Source organism: Mastigoproctus giganteus, chromosome 8, assembly GCF_048544385.1.
Source record: "Mastigoproctus giganteus isolate SK-2022 chromosome 8, ASM4854438v1, whole genome shotgun sequence".
Lineage (NCBI taxonomy): Eukaryota > Metazoa > Arthropoda > Arachnida > Uropygi > Thelyphonidae > Mastigoproctus > Mastigoproctus giganteus.
Window position 1 is genome coordinate 75,667,094 of NC_143582.1, and position 17,705 is coordinate 75,684,798.

General features: G+C 39.5%; 1 protein-coding gene across 1 annotated transcript in view; it reads right to left on the reverse strand.

Annotated features, from left to right (window-relative positions):
* Positions 1-17,705, reverse strand: part of LOC150081645 (uncharacterized) — a 981,095-nt gene that overhangs the window by 737,071 nt on the left and 226,319 nt on the right. The window contains exon 13 of the mRNA XM_090380575.1: positions 16,307-16,486. Within this exon, the coding sequence (XP_090236701.1) occupies positions 16,307-16,486 (180 nt within the window). The remainder of the gene's footprint in view (positions 1-16,306; positions 16,487-17,705) is intronic.

Below are 17,705 nucleotides of genomic sequence, written 5' to 3' on the forward strand. Positions count from 1 at the left end.
TTTTATATAATCTTTCTTAACTTCTATTATAGTTTAGATAATTAAAAATTATATAACCTCTAAATTCTATTATATGTTATATTATACCAATTTATATTATTGGCTATCCTATCTAAAAATTAATTTCGTCTTACTGCATTCGTTACAGAAACAGAGAACTCCTTTTTTCGCTGTTTTTCCTTTCAATTTGGGTGGTTGACCCCCAGATCAAGTCATCCAAATTGCAGGTATACAACAATGAGTGTTGTATATTATCCTTTTGTATACTATCTTTTGTATATTATATTATCCTATGCATTTTCCATAAATCTACCGAGGAGAGAATTATATTAATCTTCCACGTAATATATAAATATGATATAAAATGGACAAACATAGTGTATCTATTGCCACCACAATTGCACTAGCCCATAAATTCAGTACATATTAATGTCAACATATTAATGATTACCTACCATACTACTCATTTAATATTATATATATATATATATATATATATATATATAGTTAGAAACACAGAGAGAGAGAGAGAGAGAGAGAGAGAGAGAGAGAGAGAGATTAAAAAATATGAAGTTATAAATTTCATAATTTAATTGCCACAAACTGCAAAATTGTTGACCCTCGCCCATGGCAGATTAGCTAGGCTACAGTATGAACATATACCATAAAGATTCCTCCCATCTTGATAAGATTCAAGCACAAGCCTTCTCCATATATTGTGAAAGGATAGTGATCATCCACTATGCTGTCCCTGAGGGAGGATATGCATACATTTCAGATTCATTTGATTTCATACATTCTTTGATTTGTGGAAGAATTTTGTATTCAATCTTATCTAAGAGAAAGCATTAATTAAATTCATAATCTGCTGCATTATTACAATACATTTTTAACTTAGCCTTGTGGCAAATGTGGTGGCAAGTCATCTCACAGGTGACCAGATTTCTTCTTAATTTCTGGATAAAGTTTTGTTTTTTGAATTATGCTTCTACAATATCAATATTTCATCTTTTCTTAATGACCGCAATAGTTATACATATATTTTAATAAAATTAAATATTGAAAAAAATGCGGTACGTTTTTACACTGTTTATTAAAAAAATTGTTCTGCTCAAAATTACAAATAACCATTTGGAATAACATGTTTTAAAACAATAACATCCCTCTATAAATTTCTTCCATTTCTCAGCTTAAAGGATCATTAAGCACATGAAATTTCAAATATGTGCATAGACATATATTTCTGCTTATTACATTAAAAACGTTGCTAAACAATTTAAAAACACATGTGTTCAATACTATTAGTTACATTTTCAAATTTATTTCAGATCTGACTTCCAGTGATGTACACAAAATTTAAACATTACATAGCATTAGCAGAGGCATATGATGCAAGAAAGCAAGCTTATGCAGCATCAGCCAAAAAAAAAAAAAACTCCCATTTCACCCCTCTGTTCATTCGAAATACCTGTCCAGCTGAGCCTGAAATTTATTTAAGCTATCAACTTCCACAACAAGGGATGGAAGTCTGTTCCACCAACCAACTACCCGTGGCTAAAGGCAAACTTCCACACATCTATCCTACATCTGTCTTTCCTTAATTTCAATTTATGCCCTCTCAGGTGATTATTCTGAGTAAGAGGAAGAATCCCATCAGCATTGAGCATGCTGAAACCATTCAAGGCTTTAACACCTCAATCAGATCACCTCGAAGGTGCCTAGTCTCCAGACATTGTAATTTGCAAAACTTAAATCTTTCTTTGTAAGAGCAACCTTTTGTTCCATTCACTAATCTTGTTTCCCTTCTCTGTACTCGCTCCAACAGCTCTACATCCTTCTTAAAATGAGGCTAACAAACCTGCATACAGTACACAAGGTGTGGCCTGACCATTGCTTTATACAAGGGGATATCACCTCCTCATCCCTGCTAGAAACATTCCTGTATATCATTGACAAGACGCTATGAGCTACTCTTCCAGACCGTCTGCACTGCTCAGAAAACTTCATATCTGCCTGCCCAGATCCTTTTCGTTCTCTACCACTGTCAGTGTAGTACCACAGAGTTGATACCTCACTCTGGGGTCACTTCTTCCCATATGTAGTACTTTACATTTGTCAACGTTAAAATTCATTTGCCACCACTCAGTTCATCTGCTCAACTGTTCTAGATCCTGTTGCTGCAGTGTACTGTCATTAGTGTCCTTAACAACCCCACCAACCTTCGTATTGTCTGCGAACTTGGACATTAAACTTGATATACCTTCATCAATATCATTTATAAATACAGAAAACAACAATGGTTAGTTAGTTAGTTATTTTGTTTTTAGGAGCATTAACAACTAAGGCCATATTGCTCCGGGATAAGCGGTGGTCATTGCCTGATCTTTCCGCATCCTCCGTATTTGGTGGTGACGGGCTCGAACCTCAGTCTAATCAAGAAGCGTGTGCTACCCACTATTGCTCCTTCCCACCTGGCTACAGAGGCGCCAAACAACAATGGATCCGACACAGAACCCCGAGGGACTCCACTAATAACATTAATCCACGATGAGCAGTGTCCATTGATTACCACTCTCTGTCTTCTCCCACTCAACCATCTCTTTATCCATAGCAGCAATTTGCCTCCAGTGCCGTATTTCTCCAATTTGTTCAGCAGTCTTCCATGTGCAAAAGTATCAAATGCCTTTCTAAGATCCAAATATATGATATCAAAGTTATTCCCTGCAACCAGTTCCTTTGTGACCACATTATAGTATCCAATCAAATTGGTCAGGCAAGACTTTCCCTTAACAAAACCATGCTGTGTCCGAGCTATAACTGAAGTGTTCTCTAGATGATCCTGCAGTGCTTCTTTAACCAGTGCCTCCATTAATTTTCCTGAAACAGAAGTTAAACTCACAGGTCTATAATTACTTGTGTCAGCCTTTGATCCTCCTTTGTGAATTGTGGTTTCATTTGCACATCTCCAGTATATGGGTACCTCCCCTGAGTCCAAAGAAGCTCTAATAATTGTGGCTAAGGGTTTGCTTACTTCCTTTGCTGCCTCCATTAATATAACTGGATAGATCCCATCCACTCTGGGTGCCTTTTTTATGTTTATCCTCAACAATTTCTCCACCACTTTCCTCTCAGTTATTACAAAATCATCTAGCTCACTGCCAGAGTTTATTTCATCTCTGGCATTCCCCTTCCTGAATAACTCCTCATGTGTGAATGTAAATGCAAAAGACTCGTTTAGTTTGTTAGCCACTTGAGCAGGATCATTAACTGTTGAGCCATCAATATCCAGTGGGCTCTTTTCTGTTTTTCTTTGCATCCTTTGACAAGGATTTTTCATACTCTGCCTTTGCCTGCCTAATCTCCTTTGTGACTTGGTTACAGACCAGCTTATATCTATCATAGGCTTCCATGTCACCCATTAATTTATATGTATTCCATACATTTTTCTTCTCTGCCATATGTCTCATTAGTTCATCTGACATTCATTTAGGCTTAAACCTTGAAGAATATTTCTTAGTTGGTATGTAAAGTCTAGTAGCTTCCAAGATTAATTCTTTGAATGCTTCCCATTTTGAATTTGCTGTTGGTAACATCATCAGTTGGTCCCCCTGTATCGCATTTAAATACTGTCTCAGACCATCGTAGTGGCAGTTACGAAAGCAAAAACCCTTCCCTTTATCCCTGATGATAGTTACCTCTTTGAGTAAATCCCACTTGAGCACACTGTGATCACTGCCACCTAGTGGTTCCTTTATCTGCAGATTCTTAATGCAGATCAAGAATATTACTCCCTCTAGTTGCCTCGCAAACATGTTGATGTAGAAAACAATCATCCAATAAATCAACAAAAGCCTTGCTAGTGTGTGAGTGACGAACCCACAAATTCCAGTCAATATCTGGGAAATTAAAATCCCCCATTATAAGACTCTCTGATTTACTGGCCCACTCTATTTCCCTGTACAGTTTCTTATTATACTCATCAGAGTCATTAGGCCTATAGCACACTATTACTCTCAATTTTGATCTCCCAATGCTTATGTCACACCAAACTGACTCGACACTGCACTGTCCTGCGATGTCAACTGGCTTCACTTCCTTGGATTTTATGTGTTTCTTAACTAATAGCATAACCCCTCCTCCTTTCATATCCTGTCTATCCTTTCTGTACACATTTTACTCCCCAAATTCCAGTTCTGCATTCCTTATATCTGTGTGACACCACGTCTCTGATATCCCAACAATATCTGCCTTTGATGTTTTGAGCAATACCTCAAATTAGTCAAATTTATTTACCAAACTACTAGCATTGGTGTACACACAAGTATACATGCACCTGTTCCTATTCTTAGCTACCCTGACACAACCCATGTGTTTACTTGTATAACCATGATTCCCAGCAGTCTCCGAAATCCCCTGCATCTTGTTTTCCAGGCTGCTGTTCATTCCAATAGAAGCAATGCACGAATTACTTTCACCTCTTCCAGTGGCTACTGTTAATCTATTAGTCCTTGGATCCCCCTCCCAAGCTAGCAGTTTTCCGACCCACCTAACACTGCCTCGACAGCATCAGCAAATATTCTTGTACCTTTTCAAATTAAGTGTATCCCATCCCTCTCCTGTTAACAAGTACAGACTAGGCTGAAAAAAAATTCTACCCCTTGAGCCTTGCACAATCTTTCCAGGGCCGAATTGATCGACAAGGCTCTCATCATATACTCTCTCCTATTGTGTCTGGGCAGAATTACAGACACTTTCAAATTCAACCCTAATTCACGGCTTTTTTTCAACAGTGACCTGTACTTGTTAACTAATTCCGCAGGTCTCCTATTCTTAATATCATTAGTGCGAACGTGCAACTATATCACCTTTTGTGCCCTTAAAAGATGATATCCGCTCTACAACCTGATCAAAGTTTGCCCCTGGCAGACATACCCTGGTCCTGTTCCACCTATTCTTTTACATACCATGTTCCCCATTTCCCTGACAATAGAGTCACATATATTCTTACCTTCCCTAATCAATACTTCAAGATGTTGACTACTCAAGTGAATGTCGCTTTTCACGTTCTTATCTTTCACATGCCAAAACAATAATAAATCTTTCAAAAACAACTACTGTAGGTATTTATAGAATTAGCAGGAAAGCAGGTGACTTTGACCCATAAACAAACATATAATTTGAAACTTCATATATAGACTGCCATCCAGAGTAGCAGCCATCTTGAGTGTTTCTGTTTCTCCACTTCATTATGTCAAAAGAATAATAAATCTTTCTGAAACAACTTGTGTAAGACTGTAAATTTACAGAACTAGTGAGAAAGGGAAAGCAAGTCATCTTCAACTAACAAAACAAAGACACAATTCAATATTTCATTGATGCCTGTCATTCAATACCAACCTTCAAACAAAATGCCAAATAATTAAAAACACAGTGGCATATCACCTGATGGATTCTCACAATTTTTAATGGTTCAAAAACTTTTAAAAATTATTTAGGAAGCTAGAAAAATTCATATTTTTAATCACTAATTTAGGGTTGGTTGGTTTTGATTTTATTGGCACATTAGCTACTAAGGCTATAATGCGCCAAGACCAGGTCATATATAAAAAAATTTTAACTTTCAGTGACCTAATTAGTTAGGTCACTATGTCAAAATGTATAACATATGTATAAAAGATATAAAAGAAAAATGTATATTTTATATATATGCAAAAATGTTTACTGATTTTAAAAAGCTAAAAACAGCAGACACATGGTCATTGTCGGATAAAATCTGACTGAGTGTATACAGCTCAGTCAGATGATTAAAAGCGGTAAAACGGATACTGCTAAAATCTGGACAGTCAATTAAAATGTGTCTGATTGATAAAATTGTGCCACAGGACTCACATATAGGAGGGTCATCAGCCCTCAGCAAACACGAATGTGTCAAATGACTATGTCCTATGCGGGTCCGGGCAAGAACAACTTCCTCCTTATGATTCCTGCGCAGACTAGACTGCCACGGTTCAATTACAGGCTTTATACGATATAATTTATTCCCAGTCTGTTTATTCCACAAATGCTGCCATTGGGAGTGTATCTTCTGCTGTATTATTTGCCTGTAGTCTGTATAGGGGACTGACAGGCAGCGATTATTATTGGGGATTGCTGACTTGGCTGCGGTGTCAGCCAAATCATTTCCCCTAATCCCAATGTGGCTGGGAATCCAGCAGAAGCGGATATCATATTCACGTTCACGGAGAAAGTGAATCTTCTGCTGAATGCTAGACAGAACTGGATGAGAATTACATCTCACGGTTATTAAAGCCTGTAACACGCTGAGAGAATCGGAATATAAAATGAACTGTTGGTATTGGCATTCACTAATGTGATCCAAGGCTAACTCTATAGCATGCAGCTCTGCAGTAAATATACTGCATTCAGAGGGAATCTGCTCCGATGTAGTGCTGTCTATAAAGACGGCAGCAGATCCCACATATGATTCCGACTTCGAGCCGTCTGTGTAAACTGGTGCGAAGTCAGAATGTTCAGCTCGGTGTGCTGAATAAAGCTGCAGGTAGACCGATGATGGAGTGTCCAACTTTCCCCAATTTCTAAGGTACAAGTCACATGCCGGGACATGAGCATGCCAGGGTGGAAGAGGTTGCTTTGGTGTTTGGGCAACCTTGTCTACCTTGATATTAAGTTCTTTGAGTAGCTCTTGGAGATGGATACCAAAAGGTCTGTTGCCAGTCTTACGGGTGTTGTACAAATTTTCCCATCGTGGCTCAAAAACGGATAGCCATGTAGGATGGTCTGGCAGGGATTTCAGTTTTAGAGCGTAGTTTACAGACAACTGCTTACGTCGAAGCGATAACGGCGGTTCATTTGCTTCGACATATAAGCTCTGGACTGGAGATGTTTGATATGCTCCAATAGCAGTACAGAGAGCCAGATGATGGACAGGGTCCAGCCAACGAAGTACACTGTCTCTGGCCGAATTGTATACCAGGGACCCGTAGTCTAGTCTGGATCGTACAAGTGCATGGTAGATGCGTAGTAGGGTGCATCGATCCGCACCCCGGGATGTAGAGGAAAGAGATCGCAGAATATTCAGCCCTTTTGTGCACTTTGTGTGGAGTTGACGGATGTGATCCAAAAAAGTCAACTTTTTATCAAATACGAGTCCCAAAAATTTTGTGTCCGCCGCTACTGGAATAGCATTTTGTCCGAGCCTTAATTCAGGTTCAGGATGAAGATTACGCTTACGACAAAAGTGCACACAAACGGTCTTTTCCGGCGAGAACCTGAAGCCATTAGCAAGTGCCCAGGAATTAAGACGATCAATGGCTTTTTGCAGTTGTCTTTCAATAACTCTCATGTTGCATGACTGACAAAATATGCTAAAGTCATCAACACAGAGGGCACTGTTCACGGTTGGAGGAAGTTGTTCTGTGATGGAATTCACTTTGATGGCGAAAAGCGTGACACTTAAAACTGATCCTTGTGGTACTCCTTCCTCTTGGGTGAAGGAGCGAGAGAGTGAGGATCCCACATGAACTTGGAAAGATCGATTGGCTAAAAAGTTTTTAATAAAAATGGGGAGTTGCCCCCTAAGACCAAGGCTATGCAGATCTTTTAAGATGTCAAATCTCCAAGTTGTGTCATACGCTTTCTCCGTGTCAAAGAACACTGACACCAAATGTTAGCGTTTAAGGAAAGCATCCCGGATGGATGTTTCCAATCTAATAAGATGGTCCAAAGTGGACCGGTTCCTTCGGAAGCCGCACTGGATGTTGGAGAGAAGGTCATTTGATTCTAAATACCAGATTAAACAAGAATTAACCATTCTCTCCATGATTTTGCACAGACAGCTAGTCAGAGCAATAGGACGATGATTTCTAGTGACTTTTGGATCCTTTCCTGGCTTATCAAAGGCAAGAACGGTTTCCAGATTCCTTGTGCAGGAATCCGGAAACTGCCCTTCAATAAAGATTCTGTTATACAGAAGGAGCAGATAATCCATAGATTTTGGTGAAAGATGCTTAATCATTTCATAATCGATGCCATCTGGTCCAACAGCACTTGCTTTGGAAAGGGCAAGGGCTCTTTTCAGTTCCTGAATAGTGAATGCCCCATTGTAGGGATAGATGCACTTAGACTTAAAATTAAGTGCTTGTTTCTTGAGTTTATGTTTCAGGACCAGGAACTCTTGGGAATACGATGACGTTGCAGAGATATTAGAGAATGTTTCCCCAAGAGCATTGGCTATTGCAGTTGGATCTGCAATAGTGCATCCATTATAATCTAGGATTGAAGAAAGGTGGGATGTATATTTTCCCTTCATTTTCCGGATTTTATCCCAGACTACCTTAGAGTTGGTAGACTGGTTAATAGATGATGTAAAGCGGATCCACAATTCCTTTTGACTCTGACGATGGATGTAGCGTGCTTTGGCTCGTGCGCTTTTGAAGGCTATAAGGTTGTTCGTGGTAGGATATCGGCGAAATATCCCCCACGCTTTGTTTTGAGCCTTTTTTGCTGTTATGTATTGTGAATTCCACCAAGGTTTGGGAAATGGTGGAAACCGGGCAGATGTTTATGGGACAGCATTCACAGCTGCTTGGACAATGATTTCTGTGATGTACTTTACTGCGCCATTGATAGGCTCCCAACTGACTGTACTGAGGTCAAAATTTGCCTGATGTTGGAAGGCATTCCAGTCACCCTGATCAAACTTCCACCGTGGTAACCTAAAAGGAAGACATGGTCTCCCACTGTGTAACAAGGTTATCACAGGGAAGTGATCACTTCCGTATGGATTTTCCTCCACTTCCCAAGTGAGTGAAGGGAGTAGAGAAGGGGAGCAGATAGAGAGAGATCAATGGCAGAAAAAGTACGGGTAGGCATGTGGAAGAAGGTGTTTGTTCCAGTATTTAGAAGGGAAAGGTCATTGTCATTGAGCATACGCTCTATGACTCGTCCCCTTCCGTTGATGTTAGCACTACCCCACAGGGTAGTATGTCCATTCATATCCCCGAGAAGTAAGTAAGGGGGAGGCAACTGCGTTACAAGATCATCAAGGTCTTCCTGGGGGATGTCAGTCCCAGGTGGCAAATAAAGAGAACAGACTGTTAATATAAATCCCACCGTAAGGCGAATTGCAACAGCTTCCATGCTAGTTGTAATTAGCAAGGGCTGAACTGGGGTCTGATTGCCGACAAGGATAGCCACTCCTCCATGAGCAGAGCCATCCGCAATTCTATCCTTTCAAAAAATTGTGATGTTGTGCATGGTGGGATCATCATTTGCCTTTAGATATGTCTCCTGCGAGCAAAAGCAAACTGGCTCGTGCTCTCGCAGGAGGGCCTCGATGTCATCGATATTTTGCCGGAATCCACGACAATTCCATTGTAGGAATTTAGCCATTATTTTGGCTTGGTGGGTCCATCAGGCGGCTTCCGAGGTGCTGAGGGCTTACTTTTATCAGTCTTGAGTTTATCTTTTTTGGGGAAGAATGGACGCTGTCCCGTGTCCATTTCTTCCTCCTCAAAGAGTTCCAAGACTGAATCTTTGGGTAACTCCTTCTGCTCGATATCCATGTTTTCTTGGGTACTAGGGGGGACTTCCCCTTTCTTATTCTTTTCTTTCATAATTACCTTTGTTACTTGTGGAGCATTAGAATATGATTGGTTTTTCTGATTGGTTGCTGATTGGTTTTTCTGTGCAGGTTTTTGAGAACTTAAAAGATAACGCGCGATGGGAGTGAAAGACTCCTTTGGAGGAATGGTCATGTCCGTCTGAGTTCCGACGGAACATCTCCCTGCTACCTTCTGGGCGTAGGTAGGTTTGTTGATATTCAGGGGTTTCACCGATTTCCTTGCCTCCTGGTATGATATATTTAGCTCTGCCTTCAGCCGTTGAATTTCTTTTTCTTCTTTCCACCTCTGGCATGCTCGTGAGTAGGCCTAGTGTTCTCCCTCACAGTTGATACAGGTTGGTTTTGCGGCTGAACATGCTGTTGTTTCGTGGTCCTTTGCACCGCATCGAGTGCATGCAAGGACTCCATGGCAGGCCATTTGAGAATGTCCATACTTCTGGCATTTAAAACACCGTAAAGGGTTCGGAACATATGGACGCACTGAACAATTAATGTATCCAGCTTTAATCTCATCAGGAGGTTTAGGAGAGTTAAAAGTCAGGATAACGCTCCTGGTTTTAAAAATTTTTCCATCCCTTTGTGCAGTAATTCTCTTGACGGCAATAACTCCCTGTGGTTTTAATTCGGAGCAGATTTCCTCCTCGGTTACGTCGAGAAGGTCCCACTCCGAAATGACACCTCTCGATGAATTGAGTGTTCTGTGTGGTGTCACTGTTATAGGTATTCCTCCGATTGATGTTGTTCGAAGTAGATGTTCAGATTGCCTGTCATTTTTAGTTTCAATTAAAAGGTCTCCAGAACGAAGCCTCTTAACTGATTTGGGTGAACCTGCTAACCCATCTAACCCTTTCTGAATAAAAAAGGGCGACATTTTACCAATCGGTGTTTCATTGGTAGAATGCATAATTAAGAACCTTGGGACAGGCCCTGATGGTAATTCGGTTCGCTGCCTCTTTTTAGCAATAATGCTATCTGCCTCTGTGTCTGTATTTTCAGATAGGGACCGGGTTGGGGCCCCTGAAGAAATATGTTTATCAGGATTCATGAAGTTTTGAAGTGGTTCAGTGCCCGGGCTCCCCACCCACCATGGAGCCCAAAGGGACGCCCACTACCCGGCAGCAATAAATGCGCTCGGGAGTGGGACGCCAGGGCTACCCAGACACCATACCCGCACCGCCGTCAGCCTGAATCCTGTCCCTCGGACCATGAGGGTAGGGGCATGGCATTGACACGGTTGACCCTCGCAGGCGAGCCTACTAGATGATTGATCCTAGCCGGGCCTTCCAGGACCTCCCGTCTTGTCGAAGCAGGGGCCAAAGTGGTGTATTCAAGCTGGGCCCCTCAACCACCAGGATCCCACTTTCCGAATTTCCACGGGTCGCAGCGCACGGCAAACACGCCGGATTCCATTGATGTACGCCTGGTACCTGGGCTGTGGGCGTTGGATCCCAGTGATGCTAGTCTGGGAGTCCAGCAGCATCACTGGGAGGTCCCCTCACCACGTACAGGTGCCCACGTCGAGGGACATTAATTTAGGGATAATGTAGGAGTGTTACTTTTGAGTCATGTATCAGGTGGCCCACCACCATCACCATTTGGTTAATGTGCCTCAATGGTGGGAGAAAACTTTGAGGAAATCACAAATATGGTGAAAATTTCCAATATTAGGTAAATGATAACACAAACAACATCTCAATAATTGCAGGAAAGCTGTTCATGTTCTATGTCACTATAGCTGGATGGGGCCCTGAAGCTGAACAAAATACATTAATGAGTCACTAACTGTTGGCTCGTCATCTTAGGCTTGATAGTATATTTTTGCACCAGGGGAAATTTTCTATAGCCATGCTGGTTGTTTCTACTACCTCTAGTAAAAAAAAAGAACATAAGGTAATGCTTTATAGAAATTTATAACCTTGGCAACATATTAAAACAACTCAGCCTAAGTCAACATATAAAAGAAAAGAAATGGTAAATTCAACAAGCTATTCATCTTCAAAAATTTTAATGATCATGTATATATATTAAATTTAGGACATAAAGCTTCATGCTTTGAGAGCTATAAAACATTAATTTACAAGAAGGATATAGCTTTGTTTTCGTATGTAGTAATGAGCAAACTACGTCTGTTAGTACATTCACTTCATACTGGGGAATACTTTTCATCATGAGCTGTCATGGTATTGCTACATACAAAATAAGGCTATGCACTTCCACACATAAGGCTATGTGCTTCCAGAAAACATAACTGGTGGGGTTTACAATGAGCTTTGAGCTTTAGTGCTGGGAAAACCCTGCTATTATGTTATGTGTAATGAAAGTGCATATAGCAATACTCTAAAAATCTAGCAGGACTATAAGAGTAACACTTTTATACAATACACATATTCCACAAGATATAATTGTGTGAAAAAAAAAAAAAAAAAAACTTTATTTAAATATAAATAATGCAGTTTCATTTTTTAAAAACTAAGTTGGGTAAATGTGGTCCCCTCTTTATTCATGCAGCTTTCTAATCTATGGTAAAATTTTTCCCTTACATAACAAGTCTTCATGAATGGCAGGTTTCTTTTGTAATCTTCTGATCTAAACAAATGATATTTGAAGGACAATCGAAAAAAATAACTCTTTCTTTCAAATGTTCTAGCATTCAAATTAGTCTCTAAGGTGTCCTCAACACTGCACAGTAATCTGTGTACCGCTGCATGTTCTGAAAATTATGGTACTGTGCAGAGCCCAGGATTTTCTAAAAGTGGGGGGGGATAAAGCAGTGCCCATTATGTTTTAATCATGTAGCATTAAAAAATCCCGCAAAATTAAAAAACTCCTTGAAAAAACCATATTTTTTCAAGGAGGAAAAAAATATGAAGCTACTGAATGGTATAAGTAAATGCGGGGTGATAATTCAATTATTACAGTATTTTTTCACAAAATGAACTTCAAGACTAGGAACATCATCATCAGCCATTTTCAATCCACTGCAGGATGAAGGCCTCTCCAGCAACTTTCCAGTTCCTTCTGTTTTGAGCACTGGCCATCCGTTTACTACCCACAAACTCATGAATTTCATCTATCCATCTCCGCCTTGTCTTCCAGGTTTTCTTCTAGCTCCTCTTGGGTACCATTCTGTTATTTTCTTAGTCCATCTGTCATCATGTCTTCGAGCTATGTGTCCTGCCCAAGACCATTTTAGTTCTTTAGTTTTGATAAGAATGTCCTTTACTTGAGTTTGCTGCCTAATCCATCTGTTTCTCTTCTTATCTAACAGTCTGATTCCCAATATAATTCGTTCCATTCTTCGCTGTGTAGTTCTCAGCTTCTCTTCCATTCTTTTGGTGAGTGCCCAAGTTTCACTTCCATAAGTCATGGTGGGGAGTATACACTGATTCATTATTTTACGTTTCAGACAAACTGGGATGTTGCTCTTCAGTATGTGACTATATTTCCTGAATGCTATCCATCCAAAATTTATTCTTCTCTTGACTTCCAGCCATTTATCATTATTACAGCTAATAACTTGTCCCAGATAAGTATATGACTCCAACTTTTCAATTACTGCTCCTTCAATCATTATTTCCCTTTGTGTGGCATACTTGTTCATCATTACTTTTGTTTCAGCCATATTCATCTTTAGTCCAAAATCCTTACTAACTGTGCATAACTGATTAAGATTTTCCTCTAATACTTTGGGATCATGGCTTATGACCACAATGTCATCTGCAAATCATAAATGGTTTAGGTACTCTCCATTCACATTGACTCTTTTCTGCGACCAGTCTAATCTTCTGAAAGCTTCCTCAAGGGCAGCAGTAAACAGCTTCGGAGATATTGTGTCTCCTTGTCGAACTCCTTTCTCGATTTTAAATTTCCTACTGTCTTTGTCTAGTCTAATAAAGGAGGTAGCATTCTCATATATTTTCTTCAAAATCATAATATGTGGGGTATCTATGCCTTGTCTTTCCAGTGCCCAAAACATTGCATTATGCTGTATGGAGTCAAATGCCTTTTCATAATCCACAAATGCCAGGCATAATGGTGTTTTATATTCATTTGCTTTCTCCATTAGCTGTGATATTACGTGAAGGTGATCCATAGTTGAGAATCCTGTCCTAAAGTCAGCTTGCTCTTTCAGTTGATTCTCATCAAGTATTCTTTCTAATCTGTTAGTAATGACCCTTGTGAACAACTTGTAGATGTGGGATAACAAGCTAATTGGTCTATAATTCCCAATTTCTGATTTATCTCCTTTCTTATGCAGCAAAACTATGATTGCATTATTCCACTGCTTAGGCATCACACCTTTTCTAATGCACTTTGTGAAGAGCCTTGCCAGTTTTTGTGTTATGTCTCTTCCTCCCAATTTTAACAACTCTACAGTAACTTCATCTTCCTCTGGGGCTTTCTGATGCTTCATTTTCTTCAATGCATGTTCTACCTCATCAGGAAGAATATCGGGTATGTCGTATGTGTTGCTAATTTGCAATCCATCTTCCCCACTGCTAGCATCATTCCCTCGCTCCTTGTATAATTCTCTATAGTAGTCTTCTGCTATTTGAATTATGCCTTCTCTGCTGTTTATAGGTACACCATCGCTATTCTTCAGTTTCAGTATCATTTGTCTTTCTGTATTACTGCTCGTGGCTGCTGATTTAAATCCGTTGTTTTCCCTTAATGATTGTTCTACTTTTCTTGTATTAAATCTTCTTATGTCCTCTCTGAGTCTCTTTCTAATGGCTTTGCATAACTCAGTATACTCAATTTTTTCCTTGTCAGTGTTTATCTTGCTCTTCATTTTTCACCTACGGTTCATCATAACAAGTGTTTCATGACTAATTTTTCCTTCTTTGGATTTCTTTTTCCCTATAGGTTTCTTGGGCTTTATCACTTTCAGAAAGTTGTAATATTCCTTGTCGATATCTTGGTCCTCAGCAGTCTGCAGAAGCTCAAACTTGTTCTTAAGTTCCAGTACATACTGCTTTTTCTCCTCTTCTGTTATCTCAAAGACCTTTGTATTATTTACTCAGGTCAGTTTTTTCCTTTCCTTTCCTACATCTATATCAAGTGTACATCTTACCATTCTGTGATCACTTCCAACATTTACCTTTTTCAGGACAGTAACATCATTCACAACATATCTTCTGTTTTAGTGAGGATGAAGTTGATTTCATTAGTTGTTAATCCATTTGGACTCTTCCATGTCCACTTTCTGTTCACCCTTTTCTTGAAAAAAAGTGTTCATTACTGACAATCCTTGAGATTCTGCAAATTCCAGAAGTCTTTCGCCTCTTTCATTTCTTTCACCAATTCCAAAATTTTCTATAGTTCCCCTTTCTGCGCTGTTTTGTCTTTTTCCAGCATTGAGGTTCCCCATAATAATAGTGTAGTGGGTTTTCTGCTTATCTAGAAGACTCTCAATTTCAGTGTACATCTCTTCGTCATCATGGCTAGATGTTGGTGCATAAATCATTATAACCTTTAGCTTGTACCTCTTAGAAATCTTGAGTATTAGTCTTGACACCCTTGGTGATATACTTTTGAATTCCAAAATGTTGTTTGTTAAATCTTTATGGACTAGAAACCCAACTCCACCTTCACTCCTTTCCCTGTTTCCATTGGTGTACAACAGATTTCCACTTGATAAACTTATAAGTGATTCATTTCTTCTTCTTGTTTCAGCCAAACCGATGATATTGCAATTCACATTTTCTATTTCCTTTTCCAGCTCTAATATCCTGTCTTCACCGATGAGTGATCTTATGTTATAACAGGTCAAGTTCAGTTTCCGTGCCTGGTCATACCCAGAGATTCTTAGCACCCTCTGCTTCCACTCTGAATCTCTCGCTGCCATAAGAGGGGGAGTGAAAGCTGCTGGGGACTGAGGGCCATTTGTTTTGTCGTGCTGTCATATGCTGGAGGGTTTGGTCTTTTCCTCTTCACGCTGACCAGGCGTCTTGAAGCGAACCGCTCTACAAGTTTGTTGCCACCTAAGTGATGTAACAGGGCTTACCATCGAGGTGTGCATGAGTGGATTTTATGGAGGCAGGCCAACCGGGCTTCTCCTAAATCTTCTGTAATAGAGAGATATTGGATCCATCAGTGTTTTAGGCTGAGTGTCTGATAACACACAGGATACCCGTTCCCCTCTAAGACTAGGAACACAATACAACAAATTTTATTTACAAGTACAATAGTCATCTCTGCTGCTAATATATTAGGGTAATCTAACAGTTTCCCAATCACGCTGTTTCAATATCTGGCAACACTGCATGGCTTACAAGGTTCTTTTGGCATCAATGTAAATGACTATACCTGTGTGAATATTTGAAGGAAAGAGTTTGCAATTGTCTTCCAATACCTGAATTAAAAGAGAAGAATTTAAAAGAAATCGGTTGTTGAAGAAAATGTATCATGTCACAGAAATTTTCAGCAGAATTTAGAAATTTGCATGAACAATGAAGGGCTACATTTACCAGTCTTATTTTTTTATGAATATCTGACTGAATAGCTGCAGAATAATAAAGCTGAATTTGGGGGCTTATTGGTAAATGTAATAGTGTATTACAAAATTAAACTGTAAACTTTCTCAGCTAAATTTAAGGAAAGCACATAATCAATTAATACAAAAAAAATTAAAGCAAAAGAAATATATATATATTTGTTCACCTTGACATCCTGGAACATGCATTATACTCCACTGTCCCCCTTGTGTGCATTCAGTTTCAATTTGACTTCCTCCATTGCTAAATTCTTGGCCTATAGGGCATGAATAGACAACCTTAGCACCAAAAGTTGTCTCACGACTTGAAGCAAATGCTCCATTTCCCACAGATAATCGAGGACAATCTTAAACAAAAAAATTAAAAAGATGTCATACAAGGACTGCAAAAATTAATTCAAGGATTATGAAGAATTTAAAGTTGTATAAACAAAGCCATAAAAATAGAGAAACAGAAATAAAAGGAAAGGAACTGAGGTAATCACAATATCATAAAAACCTAAGTTAAATACATAATTAAATACAGTGAATCCTCATTATCCAAGGATAACTGGTTCCAGAAAATTCCACTTAAAACGAATCCACTTAAAATGGGGCCCAATTTTCGTAATGTTTATTATTTAAATAAAACTAAATGCAACTAAGCATAATATTTTAAGAGTTGAAGATTCTATATCTATATAATATCGGTGTAGATACACCATAGACAACTCTTAAAGGAAAACTATGATGGTAGTGTGAAAAGCATCATTTGATCTGTATCTCATATTGTGCTTATCCTTCATGAGTTGCCCCATGTATTGCACTACCTCGAATAAGTAACACTTCACTAATAGAGAAGACTATTGTTACTTATTCTTTGGCAGCGCCTCCGTAGCCAGGTGGGCAGGAGCAGCAGTGCGTAGCACACGCTTCTTGATTAGACCAGGGTTCAAGCCCGTGACCACCAAATACGGAGGATGCGGAAAGGTCAGGGAATGACCACTGCATATTAGCATTAGCATTAATAGAGGCATATGATGCAAGAAAGCAAGCTTATGCAGCATCAGCCAAAAAAAAAAAACAACTCCCATTTCACCCCTCCGTTCGTTCGAAATACCTGTCCAGCTGAGCCTTAAATTTATTTAGGCTATCAACTTCCACAACAAGGGATGGAAGCCTGTTCCACCAACCAACTACCCGCTGGGTAAAGGCAAATTTCTGCACATCTATCCTACATCTGTCTTTCCTCAATCTGAATTTAAGCCATGTCAGGTGATTATTCTGAGCAAGAAGAAGAATCCCATCGGCATTGAGAATGCTCAAACCATTCAAGGCTTTATTCCCTGGAGCAATATGGCCTTAGTTGCTAATGCTCTTAAAAACGAAATAACAACAACTTATTCTTTGTGCGCACCACCACCCAGACAGCACAGTTTAAAAGCTAGTTGGATTTTCATTGGTAGGTAGGCAGGTACTCTAGTATTGCACGTGAAGCGTTACTCATTCACGGAAGTGCAATACATGGGCAACTAGTTGTGAAGGATGAGTAGATATGGTGTATCTACACTGATATTTAAGTAAGAC